The sequence below is a fragment of the Hippocampus guttulatus genome, chromosome 1 (genome assembly GCF_054856545.1).
Source record: "Hippocampus guttulatus isolate MCC_2025c chromosome 1, RoL_Hgut_1.0, whole genome shotgun sequence".
In the NCBI taxonomy this organism is placed as follows: Eukaryota; Metazoa; Chordata; class Actinopteri; order Syngnathiformes; family Syngnathidae; genus Hippocampus; species Hippocampus guttulatus.
Genome location: NC_141261.1, coordinates 8,551,932 through 8,577,971, shown reverse-complemented (window position 1 = coordinate 8,577,971; position 26,040 = coordinate 8,551,932). Strand labels below are relative to the sequence as shown.

The window sequence follows — 26,040 nt, the reverse complement described above, 5'->3', positions numbered from 1 at the left end:
TTCCCAATAAAATGTAAAATGCGGCACACAATTACATGAAAATACAAAAATTTTATATATACAAGTAAAAAAAAACTGATCGGGACCCCCACAATTATTGACATCTATGCAGATGAGTCTGCTGTGCTTTTCTTGAGTCTTCACTGTGTTCATAGGCGTCCTGGCTGGTCATGATAACCGGGTGAGCTGCTTGGGTGTGACTGACGATGGCATGGCAGTGGCAACAGGGTCCTGGGATAGCTTCCTCAAGATCTGGAACTAGAATCTGAAGGTATGAAAAGGCCTCAGGATTTTCACACTGTGGCCTTATGTATGGCAAGGGTGGGCAAAGGATGACTCTCATGATCACTCCAATCTGCAATCTGGCCCAGTGACGCTTTACATTTGAGTCCAATCATATTTGTTGTATTGGTTTACCTTTTTTATCGAAATGTCGACCCCCCCCCCCAAAAAATTCATTTGTCATGTAAATGATTGGTTAAGGGAATTTAGTGTAAATAACAAAATATTGGTAAAACAAACCACGACCAATGCTTTTAATTAACCAGGTTAATTAATGATGATTCCATTAAAAATGAAAATGCATTTTATGTCAATAAGCAGTTTTTCTATTCCCAAACCGCCCCACTAAGAGATCATTTTTCTCAATGCCACGCTCACTCATGGTTCCATAAAACAAAATTCACACGTATCCAGAACCAACACACACACAGGACCAAGTCCAAGGAAAAAGCAAGGTTTTTGCTGAGCTTAATTTACTACATCCTGCCTCACCCTCCACAAGATGAGTGCCATGGGCTGGTTTTAGCTGTCGGTCAACATCAAACTCAAAGTAAGAAATATGGTTGGTTGAACTGAGCTTCACAATGCAACACAAGCATTGTAAAAATCACTGATATCATTTCAATGTCAATATCTTGAATGTTCATATTTCGATATGATAAAGAGAGACTGTATTCCTTAGCCCTAGTATGTACAGTACATGGATGAGGAATTTGCAAGCAGTGGTGCGGGTATGATGAACTTTAACGCCCTGAAATGTTAGTCCTAATACATGGAGCTTTTGGGAGCTAATTTCATACAATTATGCCAAACGGGTTTTGTGCGGTGTGGAAAAAGGGTGACTGCCTGATGCCGAAGGGGTTTCATAGCTTCTAATGTTTGGGAAAGGCTGTCATTGATGATCTGGAGAATCTCATCTGTGGTGGCCTCTCTCTCAAAAAGTCCGACACTGATTGTGGTTGCATTGTAACGGGCAGCAGTCGCAGAGCACAACATTAGTTGTATCATTCATTTGTATTTGATCATCAAGCCTGTTGTTCAGTAACTCTGTCAACTAACAGTGGTTTGTTCATTTGCAGATGGTATCCGGACGCCAAAGTGGCATGGACGACCATTCCAACATCACAATGTTTAATTGTATTGCATATCCAATCTTTTCAAAACATGATACTGACTCAAAACACCCAACAAACTATTAAGGGCAAAAATCTCTCACTCTCTCTCCTCCTCCTCCTCCTCAAAAGAGCACAATTGTCTGTCACTCATTCAGTTCCAACAGTTACAGGTCAAGGTATTTGGTTGTCTCAGAATGGACGGGTGGAAAAAATTGTGCGTTCCTCTCATGACCACAGTTTGAGTGAAGATTATTGCATGACAGCGATCTAACTCTTTATAGTTCTTGGGCATATTTCAGTTGTTTTTTTTTTGTTTTTTTTTTTCTTTCATCACCTCCGTCAAAGTCCAAATGTCGGTTGTCTGTTAAAATGAGGATCAAATCTTTGTATTATTTGCTAATCTTTACATGTTTTCATTTGAAAATATCCTTGGGAATTAGGCTTTATCCCACAGGAGAACAAAGCGAGAGAATTTTGCTTCAACGGGGAGTCCTCAAGCCACTTTTGGCCCTGCTGTATATTTAGACCCATGAAACTTCTTCCCCCCGCCCCCAGTGTAGTCCACAAATCTTTGTTTGCACAAAAATGTAAACTTTGCATATATAGAATATTGTCTAAAGAAAAACAGTTAACTAACCAAGCACATGCTGTTATAAATGAATACTCGTTTTTAAAATGCAAAAACCTAAAAAAAAAAAAAAACATTTAACCATTCTTAAACCTTTTTGTCTGGCACCAGTCTAGACTAATGACATGAAGATTAATCTATTGGATCATAATCCACCCAACCCTTTCTATATTTTATTTGACTTATTTTCCTCCTGTAGTTTTTGTGTTGCTGCGGTTGGGACCGAGGGATGCGACTGGTTGGTTGGGTTGGGAGTCGCTCCATTTTAGTCAGACTGTGTTCCAGAGCTTTCTCAAACGGGTGCCCATTCCGTGCTTGGAAACGCAGTTACTACTCTGTGAATGACACGTTGTATAAATCAATGTTTGAAAATAATATTGAAACTTTTTAAGTTAAAAACAAAAAAACAAAACAAAAAAAATCGGTTGTCTGCTATGGGTGGGTTATCTCTTAGAATCGCATGCTGTAGAATTGCTTAAAGGTGCATATGGAAATAAGTCCTTTGATGTTTTCTTTAAGAAAAGAACCTGTTGAATATACAGTATCAATACAATGGTATTTATTTTTACCCCCCCCCCCCCCAGTTTTGACTTCCTTTGTTTTTTGCTACTCCGTGCATACCATAATACAACTAAAATAGCAAACCTATGCACATGAGAAGCAAACCCTGCATTACAAAGGTTGCTTGGTCCATACTTGGGGAGGGATTACACAAATTTAGACGTAAATGTAAATCGTACACGCTCGCATATACAGTTAATCACCTAAACACACCGATAGGACACATTTTCATTCCTTCTGTAGCAAACAAAATTCCACTTTCAAAGAAAAACATTTTATAACACTTTTTTTCTGTCCTTTTAATTAAAAAATATCTTGCAGCATCTGGATGGCAGACTTTTTTGTTCCCTTCTCCTTGTAAACAAGATGCTCTTCCTTTTAGCAGTAGTGCCATTGTTTTTTCTCTGCAACAGTCTGTACAAAAAGATGTGCTGTAACTGTGTGTTAGGCCTGGAGTTGGCAAAAAAAGAATAAAAAAAGTCAAAATTAATTAAATTCCCTTTCCTTTTCTCTTTCTCCATCAAATAACCATAGAGCTCTGCACCCCCTCTATTCCCTTTTCACCTTTTGTATTTAATTTTCAAGTGAGTCAGTGTACAACCGAAAGCTGGATGCAAGATAGAAACTATATTAAAATGTACTGTTATTTAAGATGTAATAAAAAGCAGTTTGAGATGACATAACTGTGTTGAGTGTGATTCACTTCGTGGTTCCCACTTGAAGCTACAATGTTAAGCGGCAGGTTGGTTTACCTTGTAATTATATTGAAGATAAGAGGTTAAAGGATTAACTATTTCTTACTCATTGTTCCAGTCGCCCGTCTTGCGTCCAGTCATTTTTACACGTGGTGATTTGTATGTAGCATTTGAGCACATACGGTCTGTGTTGATTGTACTGCTATGGCCCTCATCTTGTCTTTTTTGAAATCGTTTTGAAGTTTTTTGACTTTTTTCCAGTGGAGAGTCAATTCTTCGATTGTTGACGGTTTCAGCTGTCACTTCAGACTCAGAGCTGACACATCTTGGAACATGTCTAAAAGTCAAGTGGAGAGAATTCTCTCGGCTGCAATTAGTTTTTTTTTCGGGGGTGGCGGGGGGATAACTACAAACCTATTGTTTGTTGATTGTGTTCAGATGTGGAAATGTAAGACCTGGCTGATTAGGCTGATTATTGCTACCTGGTGTCAAATACTTTGTTCAAGTTCCAGAGTATGAGTCGCCTCGTTTATCGGCTACTTGCCCCTGTTGAACCTGCTGACTTCGGATCTCGGTCGCCATCTGTTGGACAGACTCCGAAACGACTTGACGCGCAACCGATTCTGCCAATACATGATAGATTTTGAAAGTCTTCACAAATTGGATTAACAGTACAGTACTGTACCGCAGTCACGTGATGATCTTGCAAATTTAAATGAGATCAGAGCCAGAAAATGCTTGCACGGTTCTGTAATGTTGGGTTGACGAAGACAAGACAAACACAGTGACAAGTATCAAGGGGTTGCTACTAATCTTAAATTCATTATCTGAATTATGAATTAGACCCGTCTGACAGTGTTCGAGTGAGAATAGGGTAACGTACTTTGACCACATTATGGAGTCCATTTATATTCCCAACTGTAACGCCTCCTTGTGTCACGAGTGTACGCGGTCTGATTGGCCAGTGCCTACCCGGAAATGTTGGTTGTTGGTAGTTGAAGTGAAGATGGTGACTTGGTGAGCGAGGGTCGTAGTCGAAGAGTGAATCAAAACCTGCATTTGTGTCGCCGACTGTAACATTGTGAGGACAAGGTACGTTTTTCAATTTGAATGCCTGCTATTACGTTTCGCGCCGCATATGGCACGTTGTCTTGCAAAGTAGCTTTGTTAGCTTCGTTAGCAATACAATGAATAGCAGTTGGATCCGTCATCATTCACTTGTTGCTCATCGCTCAAGTCGACGGTCTCATGCTTAACAGTTCGTTTTGGGTTTGTTTGTTTTTTTCAAAACTGCGGGTTTTTTCTCGCAAGCAGACGCTTGAGCAATGTACAAATTTTAACCAAGGTAACTCGCGTACTAACAACACAGCTGCCAAAGCCGCACTTACATAATGAAGTAGATCCGGAGGCAGCCGTAATTTCAGTATTAATCCAACATGATCCTATTATGTGAAACTAGCTACCTAATTTATAATCGCGTGGCAACGAATTTTGCTCACTCGTGTGTTAAACGCAAATCTCTGTCTGCACACTGCTTGCTATTATTTTTATGTGCTGTTTTTATAAAGCCAGTCTTTTGTGAAACACCGCTAAAATAAAAATGGGTCGACATTGCACTCCCAGATAAAGCACTGGTGATGTGTTGCAAGTTATTCCAATTTAGCCCTTTATCCTATAATAATAATAATAATAATACATTTTATTTGTGGGTGCCTTTCTAAGCACTCAAGGACACCTTACAACAAGCAGTTAGAAACACAAATACAATGTTAAAAACAGCATCAAATAAAATTAGATAAAAACAAAATAGCGATAATGGATTTATGGTCAGAGTGAATAAGCTTGTCTAAACAGATGTGTTTTGAGGCGCTGGATTTGAAATATATATATATATATTTCAATACAATTACTATACAATTGATGCTTCGGTGTAAAGTGGACAATCTTCTGAATAGTGATATGTGATATGTATCCCGTTAGATATTGAGATGGACGGTGCAGAAGAGGTACGAGTGAAAGCGTCCCGTTACTGCTGGTCTACCCATGATGGAGGGAACGTCACTGGGCCCCGCCTGGCCAAGCGCTGCAAGAAAACCCGGAGCCTGAGCCCTTCCTCAGCCAGCAGCTCGTCTGAGTACAGGTACTTGCCTCTCAAAGGACTTTACACCGACATCGTGATCTTTCCTGTACTTTTCATCCATGTTTAAATAGAACGGCGCACAACCAACACTTCATTTGCTCATTTTGTATCCAGTCGCGTGCATAGCACAGTAGATGCTCGCTTAGAATAATTGCTCAGGTGGGGGTTGGATGCGGATTGGGGTCGGGGTGATTTTCCAACCTTAATACCAATCAACCACAACACAATGCTGCTTGAACATGCCCCTAAATGATCAATGACAATTTGGCCTCAAACTGATTGACAAACATTCTGTCTCAGGATTTTCTGCTAAAGAGCAGAATTATTGGTTTTATCAATCACAGTAAATTTTCCAGGTCCTTAATAAGTTCAGCAGCCCCAGACCCTCACAAAACCACCATTTTCGACTCTGGTATGATGTGTGATTTTTCTAAAATGCTGTTACGTTTACGCCAGATCCAGCGAGCTGCACACCCTCCAAAAAGTTCAGCTTTTATCTCGTCAGGCATGGGAATAATTCACTTAATTTATATGTATAATTTTTTGCGGGGGTCATCTCAAACGTAAGATTGCACATCTTTATCTTCTTTTTGGTGAGCAGTCGTCTTCAGAGCAGAACTCTTGAGATGGATGTTGTTTTTGTCCAGTCTCTTCCTTATTGTTGAGTCATGAACACTGAACTTAACTGAAGCGACGGTGGCCTGCAGTTCTTGAGTTCTTGTCCTGGATTCCTTTGTGAATTCCTTGTTGAATCGTCGCCATGCTCTTGGGGGAATTTTTATGGACGGCCACTCTGAGGCTCACCACTGTTTCATGTTTTTTCCATTTGTGGATAATGGCTCTCTTTCATTTGTAGGAGTCCTATAGCTTTAGGTATGTCTTTGTAACCCTTTCCAGACTGATCAGTGTCAACTACATTCTTTCTCATCTGTTCCTGAATTTCTTTGGACGTGGCATTTTGTTTCAGCTTTTTGAGATCTTTTGGTCGACTTCGTTTTGTCAGGCGTATTCTGTTTGCAGTAAGTGATTTCTTGATTGAACAGATCTTGAGATCATCAGACTTGGGTGTGGTTGCCGAAAAATGAACTCGACTTTCCAAAAAATGTGATTAGCCACAGTCAAATTCATGATTAAGCAAGAGGGGCAAGTACTTTTTCACACAGGATCAGGTAGCATTGAATGGTTGTTGTTGTTTTTTTTCTTTAATCAATAAAAATGTTTAAAAACTCCGTATTGTGTATACTTAGATTATCTTTGCCTGGTGTATATTTTTGTAATTTATATTCAACATTAAAGTGGAGAAATTGTGGGGGGGGGGGGAAGCAACAATTTGAGAAGAGGGCAAATACTACTTCACGGCACTGTAGACATCATGAGGAAAGTACATTATGTGGAAATACTGAAGCAACTTTTCAAGACATCAACCAGGAAGTTAAAGCTTGACCACAAATGGTTCTTCCAAATTGACAGATAAAGCATCCTGCCAAGCTGGCTGCAAGGAGTAACAAAGTCACTGTTTTGGAGTGGCCATCATAAAGCCCTAATCTCAATGTATGAACAGATCTCAAAAGGCATGTATGTATGTGCATGGTGGCCGACAAAAAAAATAAAAATAAAAAATACTGCCATTTATTGTGAGAAGTTTATGGAAGGCTATCCAAAAAAAATGACCCAAGTAATGCGATTGAAAGTCAGTGGTACCCTAATGAAATATATTCAAACTTTTAACATTGAAGAAAGTAATGGGGGGGGGATCATTTTCTCAGTGTTCTGGCAAATGGCAAAAAGACATTTTTGGTCATCTGACTGGACGTAGAACAAGAATTTTGGTCAGATTTAATGTTCGGGTTTAGTCTGATTTTCATGTCAGACAAGGGGGGCGAAAATAAATTGGTTTTTTGTTTGGGTTTTTTGGGCATATGTAAACGTCTGGTTTTAACTGCTTCTGTTGTCCGAAGGTAGGGCATTTAATGATGATGGCAGTATGACAGCATCAACTTCACTGCGAGCTCGTGTTGTCTTGCATTTGGGGGTATTTTCAAAAGCACGTCAGTGTGCATCGTGACCAAGCTCAGTTGCGGCACCCCCACATGTTGCATAAATTCCCATGTAGTCATCAAGCGTCCAACATTTGTTCAGCATCAGTGTTGCAAAATCTCCAATGGCGTGCTGTAGCAACTGCACTAGGGGTTTTTCCCTCTGTGCGGGAAGTGAAACATTCAGAACTTTTCCTCCCATGCTGGCCGTCTCCAGTTGAACTTTTCCGTTTTTGATGAGGATACTTCAGGAACGTAATGTTAAATGTTAACAATACACGCCCACTTCTCAGTAACGTAATGTTAAATGTTAACAATACACGCCCACTTCTCAGTGACACTCATCTGTGACAGATGATGAGAATGTGTTTGTAGAACTGATAACGAAGGAGGTTGTTATGATTTTTCTGCTCTCAAGACACAAGTGTGTGCGTGCGTGCGTGTGTGTGTGTATCTATATATATTTTTTTAAAAATAATGAAATATATCTGACATTGGTCGACTATTTAGCGCGTCGGCTTCACAGTGCAGAGGTGCAGGGTTCGATGCCGGCTCCAGCCTTCCTGTGTGGAGTTTGCATGTTCTCCCTGTACCTGCGTGGATTTTTTTCCGGGTACTGCGGTTTCCTCCCACATTCCAAAAACATGCTTGGCAGGTTCACGGAACACACAAAATTGTCCCTCGGGGTGAGCGTGAGTGCAGATGGTTGTTTGTCTTTGTGTGCCCTGTGATTGGCTGGCAACCAGTTCGAGGTGGACGCTGCCTAATGCCCGAAGACGGCTGCGATCGGCTCCAGCACGCCCTGCGACCCTTGTGGAAATACGTGGATTAGAAAATGGATGGATATATCTGATCATCCATCCATCCAATCGTTTTCCGATCCGCTTTATTCTCACAAGGGTTGCAGGGGGTGCTGGAGCCAATCCCAGCTGTCTTCGGGCAGTAGGCGGGGGACACCCTGAACTGGTTGCCAGCCAATCGCAGGGCACACAGAGACGAACAACCATCCGCACTCACACTCACACCTAGGCACAATTTAGAGTTTCAATCAGCCTGCCATGCATGTTTTTGGAATGTGGGAGGAAACCGGAGTACCCGGAGAAAACACACGCAGGTCTGATAATACCAAAAATGAACATTATCTTTCAAAAAGATGAATATTTCAGACAGCTCTTGTATCGGATGTCATTATTATATTTTGCAACTGGCTGTTGTATAGTCTGTTTTTAAATCCACTGAACTTGAAATGGATTGTTTTTGTTTTGTTTTTTAATTGAATGCGGTGTAAACATTTTCTCATATCCAATTCAACTCAAATTCTTTCCACGATTGTAAACATGTAGTAAAATAAATATATCTTGTAAAATATGCCTGAATCCACCAGTCAGATTCTTCCTTCTTACTCCTTTAATCCTTTTCACTACCTTCTCAACCATTTGGTCGTGTAGATTTTAGATCGATTAAATGAGGGTAGTGCCTAACTTAATTCAAAATGATTGAACCGTCTCTTCCACTTGGCGGAAATATGTCTTGCTAAAAAAATCCACCATATATCACTGTGTCTGTAGTTGTATGCTTCTTCTTCCTCACAGTAACATAACTAATTGGACTGTTATTTGTGATGCATTATTCTGGTCATCACTGTCATGTTTTTTTGTTTGTTTGTTGTTGTTTTTTTTTTTTTAAATCATGCTCCTTTGACTTTCAATAAAAGATGGATAGGTTGCCTCGTTTTTCCGTGTGACATGATGCAAATCCAATAAAGTGTAAACAATTGATCCTCTCAACCTTACCGTCTTGTCTGATGCCGTTTTGTTTATCTTCAGGAGGACCCAGTCTCTACACGGACCAAGCCCCGTAACTACATTTGGTCCGAAGGCCTGCATGCTGCAGAATCCACACACAGTAATGTAAGTGCAGCAGGGCAAAATTGTTTCATTTGAATATAGCTAACCCTAACTCTAAACCTAACCTTAAGCTATGGCAGCAGGTGTTTGATGTTCATTATTAAGAGTCTTCTTGGGCCACACGAGAGCAAAAATCTGATAATGTTGCATAGTACTGCGAGACAAAAATTAGGTGTTTTTTTGGGGGGGGGGTGCGGGGGTGTTATCAGTATAGTGCAAATACGCACCCTCATCAAGCAATGGAACAGCTCATGTTTGTGCACATCAGCACTCTCAACAGCAGGAACATTTTCATGTGGTTTTGTCAATGTGTCTGTCGCTGAGAAAGAATTACAATATGCTAAAATCACCTATTTATGTTTGGGGTTTACACATCTAAATTAAAAATATATACATTTATGAACATTGTCCAGTGGAAAATATGTCAGTCTGTCAGGTTTCAAACTGTTTATGTGGCGATTTTTATTGTCACTTGTTTCACTCGTTGTTCTGGTCTGGGATTATGAGTATTTTCTCAGTTTAAAAAAAAAAAAAGAGTACCGGTACACTTATTGTGATTGTACAAGAATTCTACGGTAATATATAAAAAGTGTCTGTGCATGTGTGTGTTTGAACTATCATTCAGTGCAATGTTGTGAATCGTTTCACCTCCAAACAAAGTTGTGCCAGTCTGGCTCATGAGGCTTTGTTCTCTTTTGGTGAAACTACAAACGCTAACCCCCACTTGACTCTCTGTGGAAGGGGTGTGGTTGTGTACTGGTAAAAAAAAAAAAAAGGGGTAACCTCTTTTTCTTTTTTACCGTCACTTTGTGCTCCAGCATTCAGCTTGGTTGTTTTGACCTCCTGCCCACATCCTCAAGTGAATCGCAATAATGAGGCCATTATGATGTGAAAGCCTTTGACTTTTTTTGTTCCCTTTGCCCCTGCTTTATAAGCCAAATGATGCCAAGCTCCACAATGGCTGTTAACATGACCTCACCTGTTTCCCATACAAACCATTTTCAGGTCTGACAGCTTACCGTAATTTATTGAGTATAATACACATTCAAATATAATAACCCCGAAATCACCCTTCAATAGCATTTGGTTTTTTTTTTCTCTACTCATGTATAAGGTTTTCCTCCAATTTGCTGGGATCCATGTTCAAAAATGTAACTATTATCTCTCGGTCGCTTCTTGTGTACTGATTTGCAAGCTCACAGCCAGTCAGTGATCAATTTTCATGACAGCCTGATCCGATTCAACAAGTTAAATTGGCCGGAAATGCTAATTTTTTCTTTTCCTTCTTCCAAATATTGGAAACGGCACCTGCCTCAAAAAATAATATATAGGTGGTTCCCAACAAGGAAGTACCGTAACCATTCCAGCATGTGTGGGACATATTAATCAGTCTTGATTTCCCTGAGGCATTATGTTAACCCCATTTCATTATTATATGGACATTAGACGTCAAATGTCATATTGGAATGAAACTACATCGTTTCCCACAACCAGGGAAACTTTTATATTCGTGATAATTTTTCTCTCTCCCCCTCACCCCAATATTTAGTAACAGCTGTTGTCTCTTCTGAAAACTGGGAACATAATTCAGTGCTCTTCTAAAAGCATAAAGCCTTCAGTCGAACACACACACACACACGCACACACACACACACACACACACAAGCAAGCTTTGCCACAGTTTCACCTGACCTGCTTTGACGACAGCAAGAGGCGCACAACATTTGTTGTGATAGCCGGCTAGTGACAAGCATTTCCAACACTAACTTTTGGCATTTTATTCCACAAATGTCAAATGTAAAAATGTGGAAGGCACATTTTCCATGACATTTAAATGTTCCATAACCACGTCAAATCATGACAAAATACAAAGTGGGCAAGCTCAGACATATAAATACCTTATGACATAATTTAGTGTACGTAATTTACTTCCTCCTGTCTGGAGGTTGTCTTAACCGTTTGAATTGCATTTGAAATGTATTGCTTTGTTGTTGTTGTTGTTTTCGTCTTTAAATACATCATAAAGTCGTGTCTTTTGCCTCTTCCCGTTTATTTTGAAATCCCCTTGCACACATTTGACCTCTGTTGTTCCTTTTTGAACAACTTTTACAGCGGGTAGCGGGTAAAGTGCTTCTGGGCAAAGCAGCTTCTTCAACTGCGCTCTGATAAACACACCTGTTGAAAAATGAAGGAGTGTAGCCAATAGGCAAGCATTTCCCTGAAATGGGTGTGCTCAACAGAGAGCTGAGTGGGCGTGACTGAGAGGAAGCTTAAAACAAGCGAGAAGTTCAATTCAGCAGCAGAACGCACCGAGGAGGGTTTAGTGTTAAGTCCTCACCGGGACAAATATAGCAGTTGTGAGTCTAGCTTGTAAGGTTTGTAAGCTGCTCCCCGCGGCCCTCACATAACGCAAGAGTTTCCTCACAAGTGGACAGAGGCTCCTCTCTCGACTTCGAGGATGTTGTTGGCTTCCTGACAGATCATCAGTCTCCAGCTTTGTCTGTCGCCTGAAGCCGCATCCAACCGTGTCACATGTGTACAGCCATGAAGGTGGTACTTCAAGATGCACCGGGCAATAAGGAGAACAAAGTCTGGAAATGGTGAGAGGACTAACTAAGCATCTTTGCCGTGTCAGAATACGCAGGCTATGGTTAAATATTCAACCCTTGCTGCAGTGTGTGAGGAATTTCCAACCCAGTGCTGAAGTTGCTGTCTAGTTTGAGACGGCTGAAGGGAGGCGAATATTGAGGTGTTAAAGCGCTATGTGAATGGATCACAGGTTGTCTCTGTTTGAAATCAAAATGTTGTTTGAAATCATGGCAGTTCATAGATGTCAGTGTTTGATTGAGTGTCTGTGTAAACGGGCTGTTTTAATTCATGTGCAAGTGTACTCGCAACTGTTGCTGAATTGCATTGAAGCATTGGTAGAATAATCATTTGGTTGCTGGCTTGATGGTTGAAGAATGATTGCGCTACTTTGGTGGCAACCAGCAGAGTCGCTGTTGATTCAGTCGCAACAACATAACTATACTCGTGTGATTTGATTATTTGTTTATTTGCATCGCCTCTAATGTTTAATTACAAACCAATTGTTGTGGGGAGCAGGGGAAATGATTGTTAATGTTGTATCGACCAAATACGCACTACAGTACTAAAGTCTCCAGAAGTAGATGACTTTCTTTTTTTTCCAATTCCGTTATATGTTAGCAAATCTTAGTGTCATGTTTGTTTAGCCACATGTTTGTTTGTAAGCAGGTTACTTCCTCCTTCGTGAAGGATGACTAACAGAAGGGCAATTCCACCAACATGTTGAAGGATGGATGCCATATTCACTTTATCCAGATCCTGAAGGAAAAAAATTCATGGTGTCGCCCTTGACATATGCACCATTCCCCACCATGATTGCCAATGCTTCGTGGATATCGGTAATGCATGAATTTCCATTGACTGAGCTAATCTCTAATAGCAGCCATCCTATATACTGTGTGTGTGTGCGTGCGTGTGTGTGTGTAATTTCAGTTGGCTTCAGTTACACTCTATATAGGTTTTTATATAGCAATTTGGCAAAGGGTCAGAATGAGTATGAGATGTATTAACATGAAACATATGAAATTAAAATTTTAGAAGACAAAAATCCATTTTACATTGATTGTTTTCCACATTGTCAATTAAAGTGACTGATACTGTATACAGGTCAAAAGGACAAAAATGGACAGATGTGTTGGACAGCAACGGCGATATGCAAATTAAGTTCCCCGCTCAAGTTTTGTAGTTGTTGAACTTCTGCATTTGGAATTACCTGCACATGACTCTGGAGGATGTTGAGCTGGAGAGAAATCATTTCTTCTTTTTTGAAAATACGGTGTTTGAAAATGTCCAATCGTTCTGGGAGTTCATGTTGTCTTATGCATTCTCTTTGTTTGTTTCTTGAGTGCCCCCAAATTTTTCACGGTTAAAGGTGCGCGACTGCATGCAAAGAATACACATTTCCATGAAAATGTGTTTTTTTTTTTTTGAACGCCACAAACAAAATCAATGTGTTTTAAAAACATTTGTTATTGACTAAATGTTTGCCGTTTCACATTTTTTCGTTGAGTTAAATCGGGGTGGAATGCTGGCAAAAGTAGTTTATCCTGCTTCTTATATTTGAAAAAAAGTTTCCAACTCTTTAAACTTTGAAATGGGTCGATTTGACTCTCAGCCAAACAGAGTTGAGAAACTGAATGCTTGACTCCACTAAACCATCCTGATTCCTGACCACCTCGGTTTGCACGCATGCTTTCCCGCAGCTCTTGCGATCCCTTTTTTAATGCTTCTGTATTGAGCCCCAAGCGAACATTCTTTTCACACTTCTGAGATGACATGACAAAATGAGGAGTCTTCGGAGCTAGGATTGAACTGGGTGCTTCACTCCAGGCCCACTCAGTTAGGAAACAGCAACAGTTGCTATAATACAATTCTCAATATGTGAACAGATGTTCAACATTTAAAAAAAAAAAAACAGTATATGGTTATCCTGCAGTCCGAGAAATGTTTCCTCTTGTTTATTCATCCATTTTCTACCGCGCTTGTTCCCATTGGGGTGACGGGTGAGCTGGAGCCTGTCCCAGTTGACTTTGGGTCTGAGGGGTACATCCAGGACTGGTCAAGAGCCAATCACAGCACACCTTTTGTTGATGGACACAAGATTTTTTAAAAAACTCCTTTGAACAGGACATTGATTATTCTAATTAGATTTGATTATGGTTCCACCGGCTTCCACATGTGACCAGCTCAAATGTCACAGTGGGATACCAAAGTTAATGTGCAGCATCTCAAATGGCCTGAGGTTAAAAAAAAAGCATGTGTTGGGTGTAAGGATTAGGTCTGTGTAACTTATGTTTTAAAATGGATATGAATCACATAAAGCCAAGTTGAGTTTATATATACTGTATATATAATATTTAGCTTGATTTCCAGTCAAGGTAATAATACTCGCCCAATAGCAAAATCTTAAAATAAACTAAGAATTCTCTCTTCATGTCCTATGATCTGCACATGCTAAGTGTTTGCATGATGACGCGACAGCCAACCCACGTATTAGGTGTAATGACGTGGCCAACTCCTTCAGTCACTAATTTCCAGCTCTGCGTACTGGTAAATCAGCATACCTTTTACTTTGCAAATGCCATTGTCTGCTTCTCGGCACACTGCGATCCTTCTTATGCAAATTATGTTTTTCCCTCTGATTTTTATAAATAGTATATGCAAAGAGCACTCGGCATAATTTTCAAGCCATCCATTGTAAGAGAATAATGTCACCATTTTTATACAAGCCTCTCAATGAGAACACCATTTCTTTTTCAGAAAATCAAAATGTTTTTGTTCAAATGCATGTGTTGGAAGGCACTGAACTTGTGAGTTTGGATATGAGGACATGAGAGTAACCTCCTGAAGCCGCTGTTTGGATGTAAACTGCATCTCACCCTTATGGATCGTTTTGCTTCAGAGTCCTTCAAAGGTTCTCAACAATGTTGAGGTCAGGGAAAGATGTTGACCACACCACAACTTTCTCCCTTTTTATGCCCAAAGCAGCAAATGATGCAAGGAATATGGCTTCCTTGCAGCACGAGCTTCTTCACCGATAAGTGCTTGCGCAACCCTGGATGGTCAAGATGGATGGAATGGTATTTGGTTGGTGGATGCCTACCGTGTCCCAATAAGGTTGTAATGTCAGCAGGGACGTAATGGAGTCATCGAGAGAGACAGAGAAAGATGGTCGGTCCCTTTCATTTCCCTAAAGTTGTTAAAATATCCTCCGAAAAGCCTGTCGTGTTTCTGACTGACTCATACTTTCTCCGATGGTACAAAATTAAGAACAGAGCTTTGCGAAACAAAATCATCCTTATTTATGACTTATCTTATGCCGCAAGAAATTACTCTTCATCATGGCCTGTTACAGTCTGGGCATTATCAAAGTAGAGAAGCTTGTGTGTGGCTCCAACCCCCCCCCCCCCCCCCCCCAACCATCAAACCTACTGAGAACCTTTGACAGATCCTTAAGCAAAAGGTCCATGAGGGGAAGAAGCAGTAGCAAAAAGATCAATGATGTTGGATGCAGTTTTAATCCAAACAGTAGCTCTGGGTGGCTATTCAGACATCCTGCGAAGAAAATCAAGCAGAAGCCACAAGCAAAAAGCCACAATTTCAATGGATGCAAGAACTGCAACGCTTCAATGAAATAAAGAGGTCCAATGTTTAAAATCTAACTTGAGATGTTTCGGTTTTTGAAACAGCGTTTTATTCCAGTAAGTTCAACAAATGTCCAGTTTCATTTCTTTACGTCAGAGAAAATGTCTTCAAACACTCCTGTGCAAATTAATTTGGAAGAGTGTATTTTTAAGAAAAAAAAGTATGTTTTCACTTTTGGGGTGGGGGAAAAAAAACGCCGTTACCATTGGGAGGGTTGTTGAAGAACATTGACATTTTTCTCGAACAGTTGATGACTTAAATTATGCTGAGTGCCATCGGCTGCGTATAAAAATCGGAGAAAAAAAACATCATTTGCGTCATCATTTTGAAACGCAGTGCATTCTCACAAATCTTACTTCCGACTGCCATGTCCGTGGTTGTATTTCGCCCAAAAAATATCCACCAGTTGTTGTTAAGAGTTAGAAGCAGACGGCACACGGGGATTCTACAGCAGACCTTTAAGCCAACGGCTTTAATAGGATAACGGCCACACACTGCTGCTTCCTTACGCTTTAGCTGCTTAAGTGGCCTTACATTCAGCCTAAGAGCCCCGGGCTCATGTGTTGTTTACGTGTTTTTCCAGGCACATTCAGGACCCCGCCACCCAGCGGCTGACGTGGAACACGCCCCCCAAGAGTGTCCTCGTCATCAAGAAGATCCGAGATGCCGCCCTGCTTCAGCCTTTCAAGGATCTCTGCATCTTCCTCACGCAGGTACGGCAGACAGAGGGACACTTGAATAGTTGGCGATGATGTCATGCAAGTGTGTTTGGTGGCTTACTTATGTTTCCCAGTTTGTGTTTTAGGTCAAAAATATGATTGTGTATGTGGAAAAGAAGGTTTTGGAAGACCCGGCTATTTCTGGTGATGACAACTTTGGGACCCTTGCAAAGAAATTCTGCACTTTCAGAGAAGGTATGAATGTGCAGTCGTAAAGAGGTGCAATCAAATGTTGAGGAGCCATTGCCTTGTGCTGTCAATAACTACGCAATCGAAACGAATGGGCGTGGCCCTTAATTTTTCGCCGGCATGGCTGGAGGGCCAAATAGGACTATGCACATCCTGACCAGATATTTGACAAAATTGCCCCTTTAACAAGGACAAAATATGAGCATTTGTTGTTTTTTATTAACTGCTGTACGGAAGGGCATCTTAATTAATATATTTTAATTTTCAAATGCATATAGAAATGACCCACAGCTCTAGTACCCAAAAATAAATAAATGGTGGTCATACAAATTCCCATTCAAAGATGGCTTCAATTTCAACACTCATATATCATATAAATATAACGAGGTCCGCCAGAGACAAATACAATGAACTCAAATCCAACTGTGACCTCGGAGAAGTGTGAAAGGAGAAGCGAGTGGTCGAACTGTTTAGGATTAGGAGGAAGATACGTTTTGGCTCTGTAATGTAATAGTCATACCTCGGTGTTTGACCATAATCCATTCCAGAAGTCTGTTCGAAATCCAAAACTATTTTATTATCACATGATTATCGGCTAATACACGATGCAGAAATAACATAAAAACAGTCAGACTTGCGTAAATCACAATTTGAAAACCGAGGTTTGACTGTATAGTGTAATGAATTGGCTAATGTGTGTTTCATCATTTGTTGCCACTGAGCTAACAAACACGTTAAGTTCTGTTACTTGTAGTTCTTATTTTGCCAAGTTCTCTCACTGTTCGTGCGTGTGGGAATGAGCAAGAGAGCATGTATGATTTTTGTTTTTCATCGTCATTTGGCCTACTAATAGCTGTGTTTTGGTTCGTACTAAATGGTAGTTTGCTGACTAATGCTTCTGTAATTCATAGCAAACACAACGATATGCTAGCGTAACCAAACATCGTGTCACAACTTCAAACACATGGCATCGTGTCACAACATGACATCAAACGCATGAAACCCGTGTGCGCTAAACTTAGATACTCAAGGCATCAGCCACATAACATGCCTACCTGTTCTTTCACCGCGATGCTGCCAGGTAGGCAGGTTTGCATCAATGAAATATTTTTTGAGGAAATGCGCCCTAACTTTGGCTCACGCCGGTTCGCCATGACATTGCCACAGTGCCATTTGTTTACATCGCGGACGACCAATATTGTGCATCACAGACAGGCAGATGGGCCAGCAGCAACACAAGGCGGGTTTACTAATGATACGTCGACTATTAAATTAGCTGTCGGTGGATTTGGTCCTCGATGTAGTCGTGACTGGTCGACTCATTTAGGCAGCCCGAATATGTATACAAAACATTGAAAAACTAAATTTCACTTAATATTTCCCACTTTTGTGATGATAACAGCGTACCTCTGTGCTTCGTAGATCTCGACGACATATCCAACCGTGTGGACTTCATCATCTGTCTTGGCGGGGACGGAACTTTGCTCTATGCGTCTTCGCTCTTTCAGGCATGTCTTAACGTGTGTTGTCACAATCAATGTTGTGAAAGCGCTATTCTTCAATTGCTTGTTAATAATCATGGCCATGCAGGACAGCGTTCCACCAGTGATGGCCTTCCATCTGGGCTCTCTTGGCTTTCTGACACCTTTCAAGTTTGACACCTATCAATCTCAGGTCACCCAAATTATTGAAGGTATTATATTCCTCCAACAAACGTGTTTTAAGACAGGCTTAAAATTTTTTTTTTTTTTTAAACAATCACCGTTTGTTGTAGGTAATGCAGCCATAGTGCTGCGAAGTCGTTTGAAAGTTCGCGTGCACCGGGAGAAGGAAAAGGGCATCATTCTGACCAACGGCGAAGTCGACGGTAGCCGCAAAGCCGCAAACTATCAGGTAATGTCAGCACCGCTCATTGCACATCGCTCCCGTGCCTGACACCTGCGGGTTTGAGCAGAGTAGCTCAAAGCTTATGAACCGGCAGCAAATTTTGGGTTGATTTAAAATGATACTAATCAAGAGCAATGACAGACGTGCGCCTTTGAGAGTGATCGGTGAAAATGGAGACAAATTTCAAATGAAGTGAAGTTGATCTGCACACAGGGTCGGCTAAACGATTAGATTCTACGTCCGCAAAACCGATTACAACATGGTCTGAGATCTGACAAGCGGTTGTGTCGGAACACGTTATGGGATTTTCCAGATTGTGCAAATGGTGGCTAAATATAATCTGCATAAGAGCATGATGAAACTTGGATTGTCATTGTAACTTTCGGTATGGGCGACTATTAGACCGCACCTTAATAGACGCTTCCCGATTTGTTCTCAAACTATTTCAATGCTTTAAATTGGTAAATATGCTGTAAGAAATAATGGACAAAGCATTGGCAGACCAATACTATCAATTTGTGGGAAAAACAAAATCTGAACTTGACCATATTAGGACAAACAAAGATTGCTGCCCAAGAGCAACAAAATAAATTGAACATATTTATTTTCGTCCCACAAATTATAACTAATAAAATGTGAAACTGAGAATCAGCCTCCATTTTGCTCCAGAGATCAGTTTTCTTGTTGCACTCATTCCACCCTTGGTTGTCATAGATTCCCGAGGTACCGTTTTGGGGGGTTTTTTCCAAGTAGAAAGCTGCCGAGTAGATCTGAGTTCCAGTGAAAGTGTGACTTTTGGAATGAATCCACATATGTGGCAACCTCACCGGCCATCATTTTGAGCTTGCCGACGCTAACATGAGGTGCAGATAGAATGTCACGGTATATTATCCCTTTTCATGTTTCAGGTGCTGAATGAAGTGGTGGTGGACAGAGGCCCCTCCTCGTACCTCTCCAATGTGGACCTCTTCTTGGACGGACACCTTATCACCACCGTGCAGGGAGACGGTGAGCGAGCACGTTATTTGTCTCCGGCAAAAAAAATTGGCCTACGTTCAAACCTTTTGCGTTTGGGTGAGGCTTGGCAAGGAACTGTTTTTCCGTGATGTCATAAAACCTGCTAGAAGGTGTGTCTTTTCATCTTGAGACACCGGTATTTCAAAACGCATCAGAGCTGCAACACCGTGTGTTGACACATTGTCCCTGGCGCCTGCATGAGAGACGGGATGTCTGTGGAATCTTGTTGTTTTCCCAAAATTGAGGCTCTTTATTTCTTGAAAACAACACGTAATCACATCACAGACAAAACCGCGTTTCAGTCATCGTTCATTGACAGTTCGTCACCGCTATTTTAGGTAAATCAGGTTACGAGGGTAACAGCTGTGGTGTGAGTAAATTTCACCGGTCATTCGTCATTTGACAGCCAAACGGGAGTCCATCAGTGGCGAACTGACGGACCTTCTTTCGGTGCATTTGCCACCACTGCGTACTATGTCACATGTAGGCGCAGCAAAAACAGACAAATATAGTTAAAAAAAAAAAAAAAAAAAAAAAGGAGCAACCCTGGGGGAGACACCCTCACGAAAAAAACATGTAAGACACGTGTACTTCCGTCAGTCGTCTGTCCCCGTTTGTCATCAGTGACGGACTGACGGACCTTCCTTCAGTTGGAAGGTCCGTCAGTCTGTCACGAGCTGACAGAATGGCCAGTTTTGCGGATTAGGTTGTTCGAAACATCATACATACGTGAGATCAAAAACTCAGGTAATTTTAGAAACGGTGCTTTCATATTCATATTCGATATAAAAGCAAATAAAAATGAACTTATATTGAATATTCTTTCGTTTTTCATGCCATCACATTGAACATTGGGGAAATAATTAAAACCTTTGAAATCAAACATTGAAAAATGACATTTTGAAAACATGTTTCGGTGAAGGTCAAAATTTGAACAGTAGACTGCCACTCTATTTTTGAATTCATATTTTTATATCTGACTCTAGAATAGTGCCTCGGTCACGAGCCTCTCATCACACGTCACCGACAACACTGCTATCTTGAAATCTGTGCAAAGACTTTGATGAATTTCCATTTTGAAGTGAGACTCATAAAAAAATATATATCTAATGGCTTTTTAAGTCAACTAAATGAAATATATGAATCATCCATCCATCCATTTTCTGATGCGCTTATCCTCATAAGGGTCGCGGGGGGATCTGAATCATTTAACACGAATAATGTTTTCAATACAAGTCAGTTTGGATGGTTCATAGATTTTTGTGGGGGTGGTATGCCCGCACTTCAAGGCTAATTTGCTGATTTCACTCCACTGAGTTCGCAGACTCTACATGTGTTTTTTCTTCTTGGAACCAAAGTTCCGTTTTGTGAACATGCAACATGCACACATCGGCGAAACGTCTTTCACAATGAGTGTTGCCACGCACTCACTGTGCCACGCCCTCGCTCACGTCACACTGGAATTAGGTCAGGAAAATTAAACGTCATCAAAAATAGGAACGTGTGATTAAATGTGGTTGTTAATTAATCCCCAAAAATTCCTGCGGAAGACAAAGCAAAGTTGATTCATTCTCGATGCAAATCCATCGTGCTTTACTAAGGTGACGATATCATGATTGAAAAACAAAATGAAATGATAAGATAAAGCCAGGACAATTTTACAAAACTGCAAAAGAAAAATCATGCTTTTAAATTAGAGACACCAAATAATAACAGGATGGTAAGAGGAGTGTTTTGTGTGTGGGTGTGGGTGCGTGTGTGTGTTCAAATATGTTTATAATATGTGTTTTAATAAATTTAAGTGTGTTTCATGGGTATGTGAGGGGTGTCTTGTTTCATGTGGATTTTCATCTCCTGCTTTTGGGCCTGGAATGTATCCACCACCATAATCGTGCCTTCCTGTCAACAAATAAATTGAAAATACAGTGGTACCTCAACCTACGAAATGAACTGGTTCTGGAAGAAATTTCTGAACTAGAAAATGTTGTAAGTAGAAACACGTTTTCCATGTAAATGTCCTAATCCGTTCCAAGACCCCCCAAAATTCAGATAGAAATGTTTTCGAATGCATAAAAATGCATCAAAATATGTCACAAATACATGTTACAATTAGATTATTGCACAATAAATAAGAGTTGTGCGTAATGTAAAAAAAAAACAAAGAATAAAGAATGAAAATAATGGTCATTTAACTTTTAACAGCGTCCTCATGATTTTTTTTTGCCCTCTTTAGTTCATTATCTCTCTCAGAAGTGGTTTTTGCCTGGCGTTTTGTCAAGAACTGATCCAAGGATGTTTGCTTTTGTCAGCTTTTAACAATCCTCGAAAATGTCCAAGGCAAACAGCAAAGTGAGCGATCACCCGAATGGTGAAAACATTTTCTGGGTCATTGACAAAAAATTATCGGAACACCGCATGGCCCTTAACAAATGGGATGCCTGGATGATGCTTGGTAATAGCCAATGGCAGAGCAGCTATAAGTATGTTGCGTTCAGGAAACTCAGAGCTGCAACCTTTCGTATCTTGAAATTTCTTTCGTAACAAGAGGCAATATGAAGCGTTTCGTAACTTGAAGATTTCGTATGAAGTGACATTCGTAAGTAGAGGAACTGCTGTTAAATTTAAAATGATATCACACCAGTTCTTAAAAGCTAACACCTGCATTGCCAACTCTCCGAATGGTCATCTTTGAACCACTGAGTGCTGACATTTGATCAAAGTGGCTCGATGTCTTCTGAAATGAACACTGAATGAAAGTCCTTCCTTGTTCCCGCAGGCGTGATTGTTTCCACGCCTACAGGCAGCACAGCATATGCAGTGGCCGCCGGAGCCTCCATGATCCACCCCAACGTGCCGGCTATCATGATCACTCCCATCTGCCCCCACTCCCTCTCTTTCAGACCCATCGTGGTGCCAGCCGGAGTGGAGTTGAAGGTACATACACACTAGACTCAAGCCAATTGCTATTTTTTTTTTCCGTTCGGTTTTAAGTGAACATTAAAACACTAGATTGTTCAACGTTTTTTAATATGACGACAAAACAACATGCCACATACCAGCAAAAGTACAGCTACTCACTCACGTTCATACGTAAGGACAATTTTGAACCCAACAAGTAGGAAGGCCAGAGCTGAGATTTGACCCTCAAAACCGCGAGGCAGACATGTTGACTCCTTGCACTCAATCCTGCTTTTTACCAAATTCCCAAAATGTTTTTTATTTTTTTTGTGATATTGAAATTCGTGATGTTAATATGAGGTTTTTGTGTCACGTAAGGTGTAATCAATTCAAACGGAAAAACAAAAGAAATTCAGTGTGTCATGAATTTAGCTGGACTCTGAAATGAACTATGCCAGCAGTTTCTGTGCCTCTTCATTCATTCCCTCATAAGTGAGGCAGAGATGCTCACCACTCACACCGCGCTGCTTACTATGCTGTTTGACATCGGAAAGATTGTTTCCCAACTCTTCTCATGGCACACCACCAAAAGGAAAATTTTCTCCTCATGTGTTTGTCCATTTTTTTACCTGACATGTATGTGATGAAATAGCACATTCTCAAAGCTTTTTGGCTCCAGTGTAGCAGATTTGCCCCTACCTACAGACTCTATTGACGTACCGTATTTTCGGCACTATCATGCGCACCGAAAAGCATTCAATTTTCCCAAAAGCCGTCAGTGCGCCTTATAATCTGTTGCACCTTATGTACGGATCAATATTCTGATTTCTTGGATGCAGTATTTTAAATGTTCTGTAAAGCGCTTTGTGAAAGCTGCAGCGGTTGTAAAGGCTCTTATCTAAATAAAGCTGTATTGTATTCCCTTTAGCGTAGCTTCATATAGTGGATGCATAACCGAACCGCAGCCAGGGCTCTATATAAATAAAGCTGTATTGTATTGTATTCCCTTTAGTGTAGGTCCATTTAGTGGATGCCTAACACCACTATTGTAGCTTCTATTCTATGTGCCTTATAATGCGCCGCGCCCTATATATGAAAACAGTTTTAAAATGGGCCATTCATTGAAGGCGCCCATTATAATCCGAATCGCCTTATAGTGCAGAAAATACGGTAATATCTCTGCTTATGTGGCAGAACAACTGTTGTACACCATTAACTTTCAGTGGTCACGTGTCTCCTCCCCTAGATAATGCTGTCACGTGATGCCAGAAACACGGCATGGGTGTCATTCGACGGGAGACGCCGTCAGGAGATCTGTCACGGAGACAGGTTGGTCTAAACACAGACACAATTCAGAATCGGAAGAAGGAACTTGCTCTGCACTCAATGCGTTTTTTTGTGTAATCTAATCTGAGACTTGAAAGAGTGGCACCTCTTCTTTTATGTAACACCTACGACGTCAGTTAGCTGCCAGCCGCTTTCACTGAACGATCAGTGTAGAAATTCCCAGTGTTGCTTCACAAGGAACTCGGGGCAGGCTCACATGAGCTCAGGCATCTCTTTGTCTTTCTCTTTGTTGCAGTATTTCCATCACAACTTCCTGCTTCCCCGTTCCTTGTATCTGCTTTCGCAACCCGGTCAACGACTGGTTCGAGAGCCTAGCCCAGTGTTTACACTGGAACGTGAGGAAGAAGCAGAATCACCTCAGCTCAGAGGACGATGAGTTCTGAGACCCAGTTTTTTCTTTAACAGTCACCTTGATCTTGGGTAACGTTCCCTTTTTGTAACTGTAGTAGTTCTCCACCAGCACCAGTTTTGTACCACTTTAAAATGGGACGACAGAATTTTGAGAAATGCAAAGCTGTTCAATTCTAAAGAGGATTTTTAGAGTGGACTCGAATGGCTCCCTGTTGGCGCGGGTCATCCCTTTTTTTTCTGCCTCAAGGCACCAAATTCAGATTTAGGGATGTTCTTGTGCTAATGTGCTCAACTTCAAAGGTTATAATAATACCTCTCAGAATGTGTGTTTTCCGATTTTTTAAAAAATATTTTCTTTCGTTCTTTCTCCGTGAAAGTTTTGCACTTTAGTGGCCAAATCTCATGTTGTCACATCTTTATGAATTTGATGTTAGAACATGAGCCAACATTGCAAACTGTGCCTTACATTGACCATTAACAATTGAATGTGTGAGAACAAAATCTTTCCAGGTTTATACCATAACTTTTTTTTTTTTGGGTGGGGGGGTTAAAAACAATCACACCAATCTATTGTCTCAGTAGCCATTCACTAATGTAGTTTGTTGCTTATTGTGCACATCACATGCAGCCTGTTTTTTGTTTTATTTTGGGGGGGTTTTACGATAAATACAGTCAGGTTGTTTTTTGTTTTTTTGCTTTTTTAGACTTGTAAGCCATCGTGAAAGCAACCATGTGGCCTAACCTATATCTTGTCACCGAGGCAACATTCCATGTGAATGTTGCATTGGAATGAAAAGATGAGCAAAGAGGACCAACGGAGCTCTTAAACTCAGAAGTACGTACTGTATATATGTGCCGCTTTAATAAGATGTATTTTGTCAAATGTTTTTATTCACTTGTTTACAATGTATCAAAGGGGGAAATAAATCTTTTTGGTACTTTTGTGCTACATTAATTGTTTATGAAGTGGTTTTATCTCAAACTTGGCAGCATTTTTGTTTCTTTTTTTTTTTCCAGAACAAAGAAAAAAAAGACCAAATTCTAGGAAATCACAATGTCTCGTCACTGCTGATATTTTAAGAACTGGCCCAAGGACAAGTCATGTTGTCCTTTGGGGGCTACTTGGTTCCCACAGGGCACAGTGTTGGTGACCCGTGGTCTCGGTGGGGAGCGGTTGGTTCTCCACCTGAAAACTATAATTCAACAAGATCCTCCAGGGCTTGTTACAAATGTTGAAAATGAATATATTTTAAACATATTCTGTTGCCAAAATGTCATAAGACATTGGTTCATTCCATTTGTAGGGCCGCGTATGGTCCCGTCATTAATGGTCAACCATTAGGGTTAAGATTACATCTCAGGGAAAACACAAACATTGACTACTGGTGGAAGCTGTGTAGTGAAATGAGTTCCCTCAAACTTTCCTCAAGGAAGCATTGAATGCATTTAAAAACAAATAGGTGTGGCGGTAGCTCCTAATGTACTGTATGTGTCCAAGAAATGGTGTTTTTTTTTTTTTTTTAGTTTCACCTTTTACAAATTGCATTCCTTTGTTAGGTGTCTCTTGTTTTATGTTGAACACTCCTCGATGAGCAGCTGCATGCAGCTACACCCTTGAGCAGTATACAACATAGCTGCCATTTGGCAAGATAGCTAATTAAGATGTCTGTGTGAACGTCACTATTAAAAACAAAAGATGAAAAGGAAACAAAAACGTTTTTTTAATCCAACATATTTCAATGGTCTACAACACAGGTGTCAAAGTCAAGGCCCGGGGGCCAGATCTGGCCCGCCACATCATTTCATGTGTCCCGTGAAAGCAAATCAAGCATGTCAAGTTCCATGATGCTTGCTAAAGTCTGAACCAAAATTTCAAATTGTCATATGTAATCCACAATAACAGTCATTATTCTTGACTTCTGATTTTAAAACTAGTTTACATGGAAAATGCGTCTCTAGATATGCCTCAATTACTACTTTCCTATCAGCCATTGTATGACACTTTTGACTAAGTAATAGGGTTACTGAAGACACTAT

General features: G+C 40.6%; 2 protein-coding genes across 7 annotated transcripts in view; both read left to right on the top strand.

Annotated features, from left to right (window-relative positions):
* LOC147210273 (guanine nucleotide-binding protein G(I)/G(S)/G(T) subunit beta-1) overlaps nucleotides 1–3,269 on the top strand; it is a 28,067-nt gene extending 24,798 nt beyond the window's left edge. For all 4 annotated transcript variants that reach the window (XM_086107788.1, XM_086107798.1, XM_086107806.1 and 1 more), the window contains exons 10-11: nucleotides 156–271; nucleotides 1,362–3,269. In XM_086107788.1, coding sequence (XP_085963914.1) covers nucleotides 156–262 — 107 coding nt within the window. In that variant the 3' untranslated portion in view covers nucleotides 263–271; nucleotides 1,362–3,269. The remainder of the gene's footprint in view (nucleotides 1–155; nucleotides 272–1,361) is intronic.
* A 967-nt stretch (nucleotides 3,270–4,236) lies between these two features.
* Nucleotides 4,237–24,958, top strand: nadka (NAD kinase a). Of its 3 annotated transcripts, XM_086107749.1 has the most exons (12): nucleotides 4,237–4,373; nucleotides 5,262–5,421; nucleotides 9,284–9,367; nucleotides 16,179–16,308; nucleotides 16,401–16,509; nucleotides 17,926–18,011; nucleotides 18,094–18,196; nucleotides 18,278–18,396; nucleotides 19,299–19,398; nucleotides 22,184–22,341; nucleotides 23,552–23,634; nucleotides 23,888–24,958. In XM_086107749.1, the coding sequence occupies exons 2-12, from the start codon at nucleotides 5,270–5,272 to the stop codon at nucleotides 24,033–24,035; spliced, it is 1,272 nt and encodes a 423-aa protein (XP_085963875.1). In that variant the 5' UTR covers nucleotides 4,237–4,373; nucleotides 5,262–5,269; the 3' UTR covers nucleotides 24,036–24,958. The 3 variants fall into 3 exon arrangements, with proteins under 3 accessions (XP_085963875.1, XP_085963893.1, XP_085963884.1); XM_086107767.1 differs by lacking the exons at nucleotides 4,237–4,373; nucleotides 5,262–5,421; nucleotides 9,284–9,367 and adding exons at nucleotides 11,652–11,964; nucleotides 12,620–12,789; XM_086107758.1 differs by lacking the exons at nucleotides 4,237–4,373; nucleotides 5,262–5,421; nucleotides 9,284–9,367 and adding an exon at nucleotides 11,652–11,964.
* Nucleotides 24,959–26,040: the final 1,082 nt, after the last annotated feature.

Coding starts and splice junctions, on each gene's coding strand:
- nadka (XM_086107749.1), top strand. CDS start 5,270: ATGGACGGTGCAGAAGAGGTACGAGTGAAAGCGTCCCGTTACTGCTGG. Junction 18,012..18,093: donor ATGCGTCTTCGCTCTTTCAG/GCATGTCTTAAC, acceptor ATGGCCATGCAG/GACAGCGTTCCACCAGTGAT. Junction 19,399..22,183: donor CACCACCGTGCAGGGAGACG/GTGAGCGAGCAC, acceptor TTGTTCCCGCAG/GCGTGATTGTTTCCACGCCT.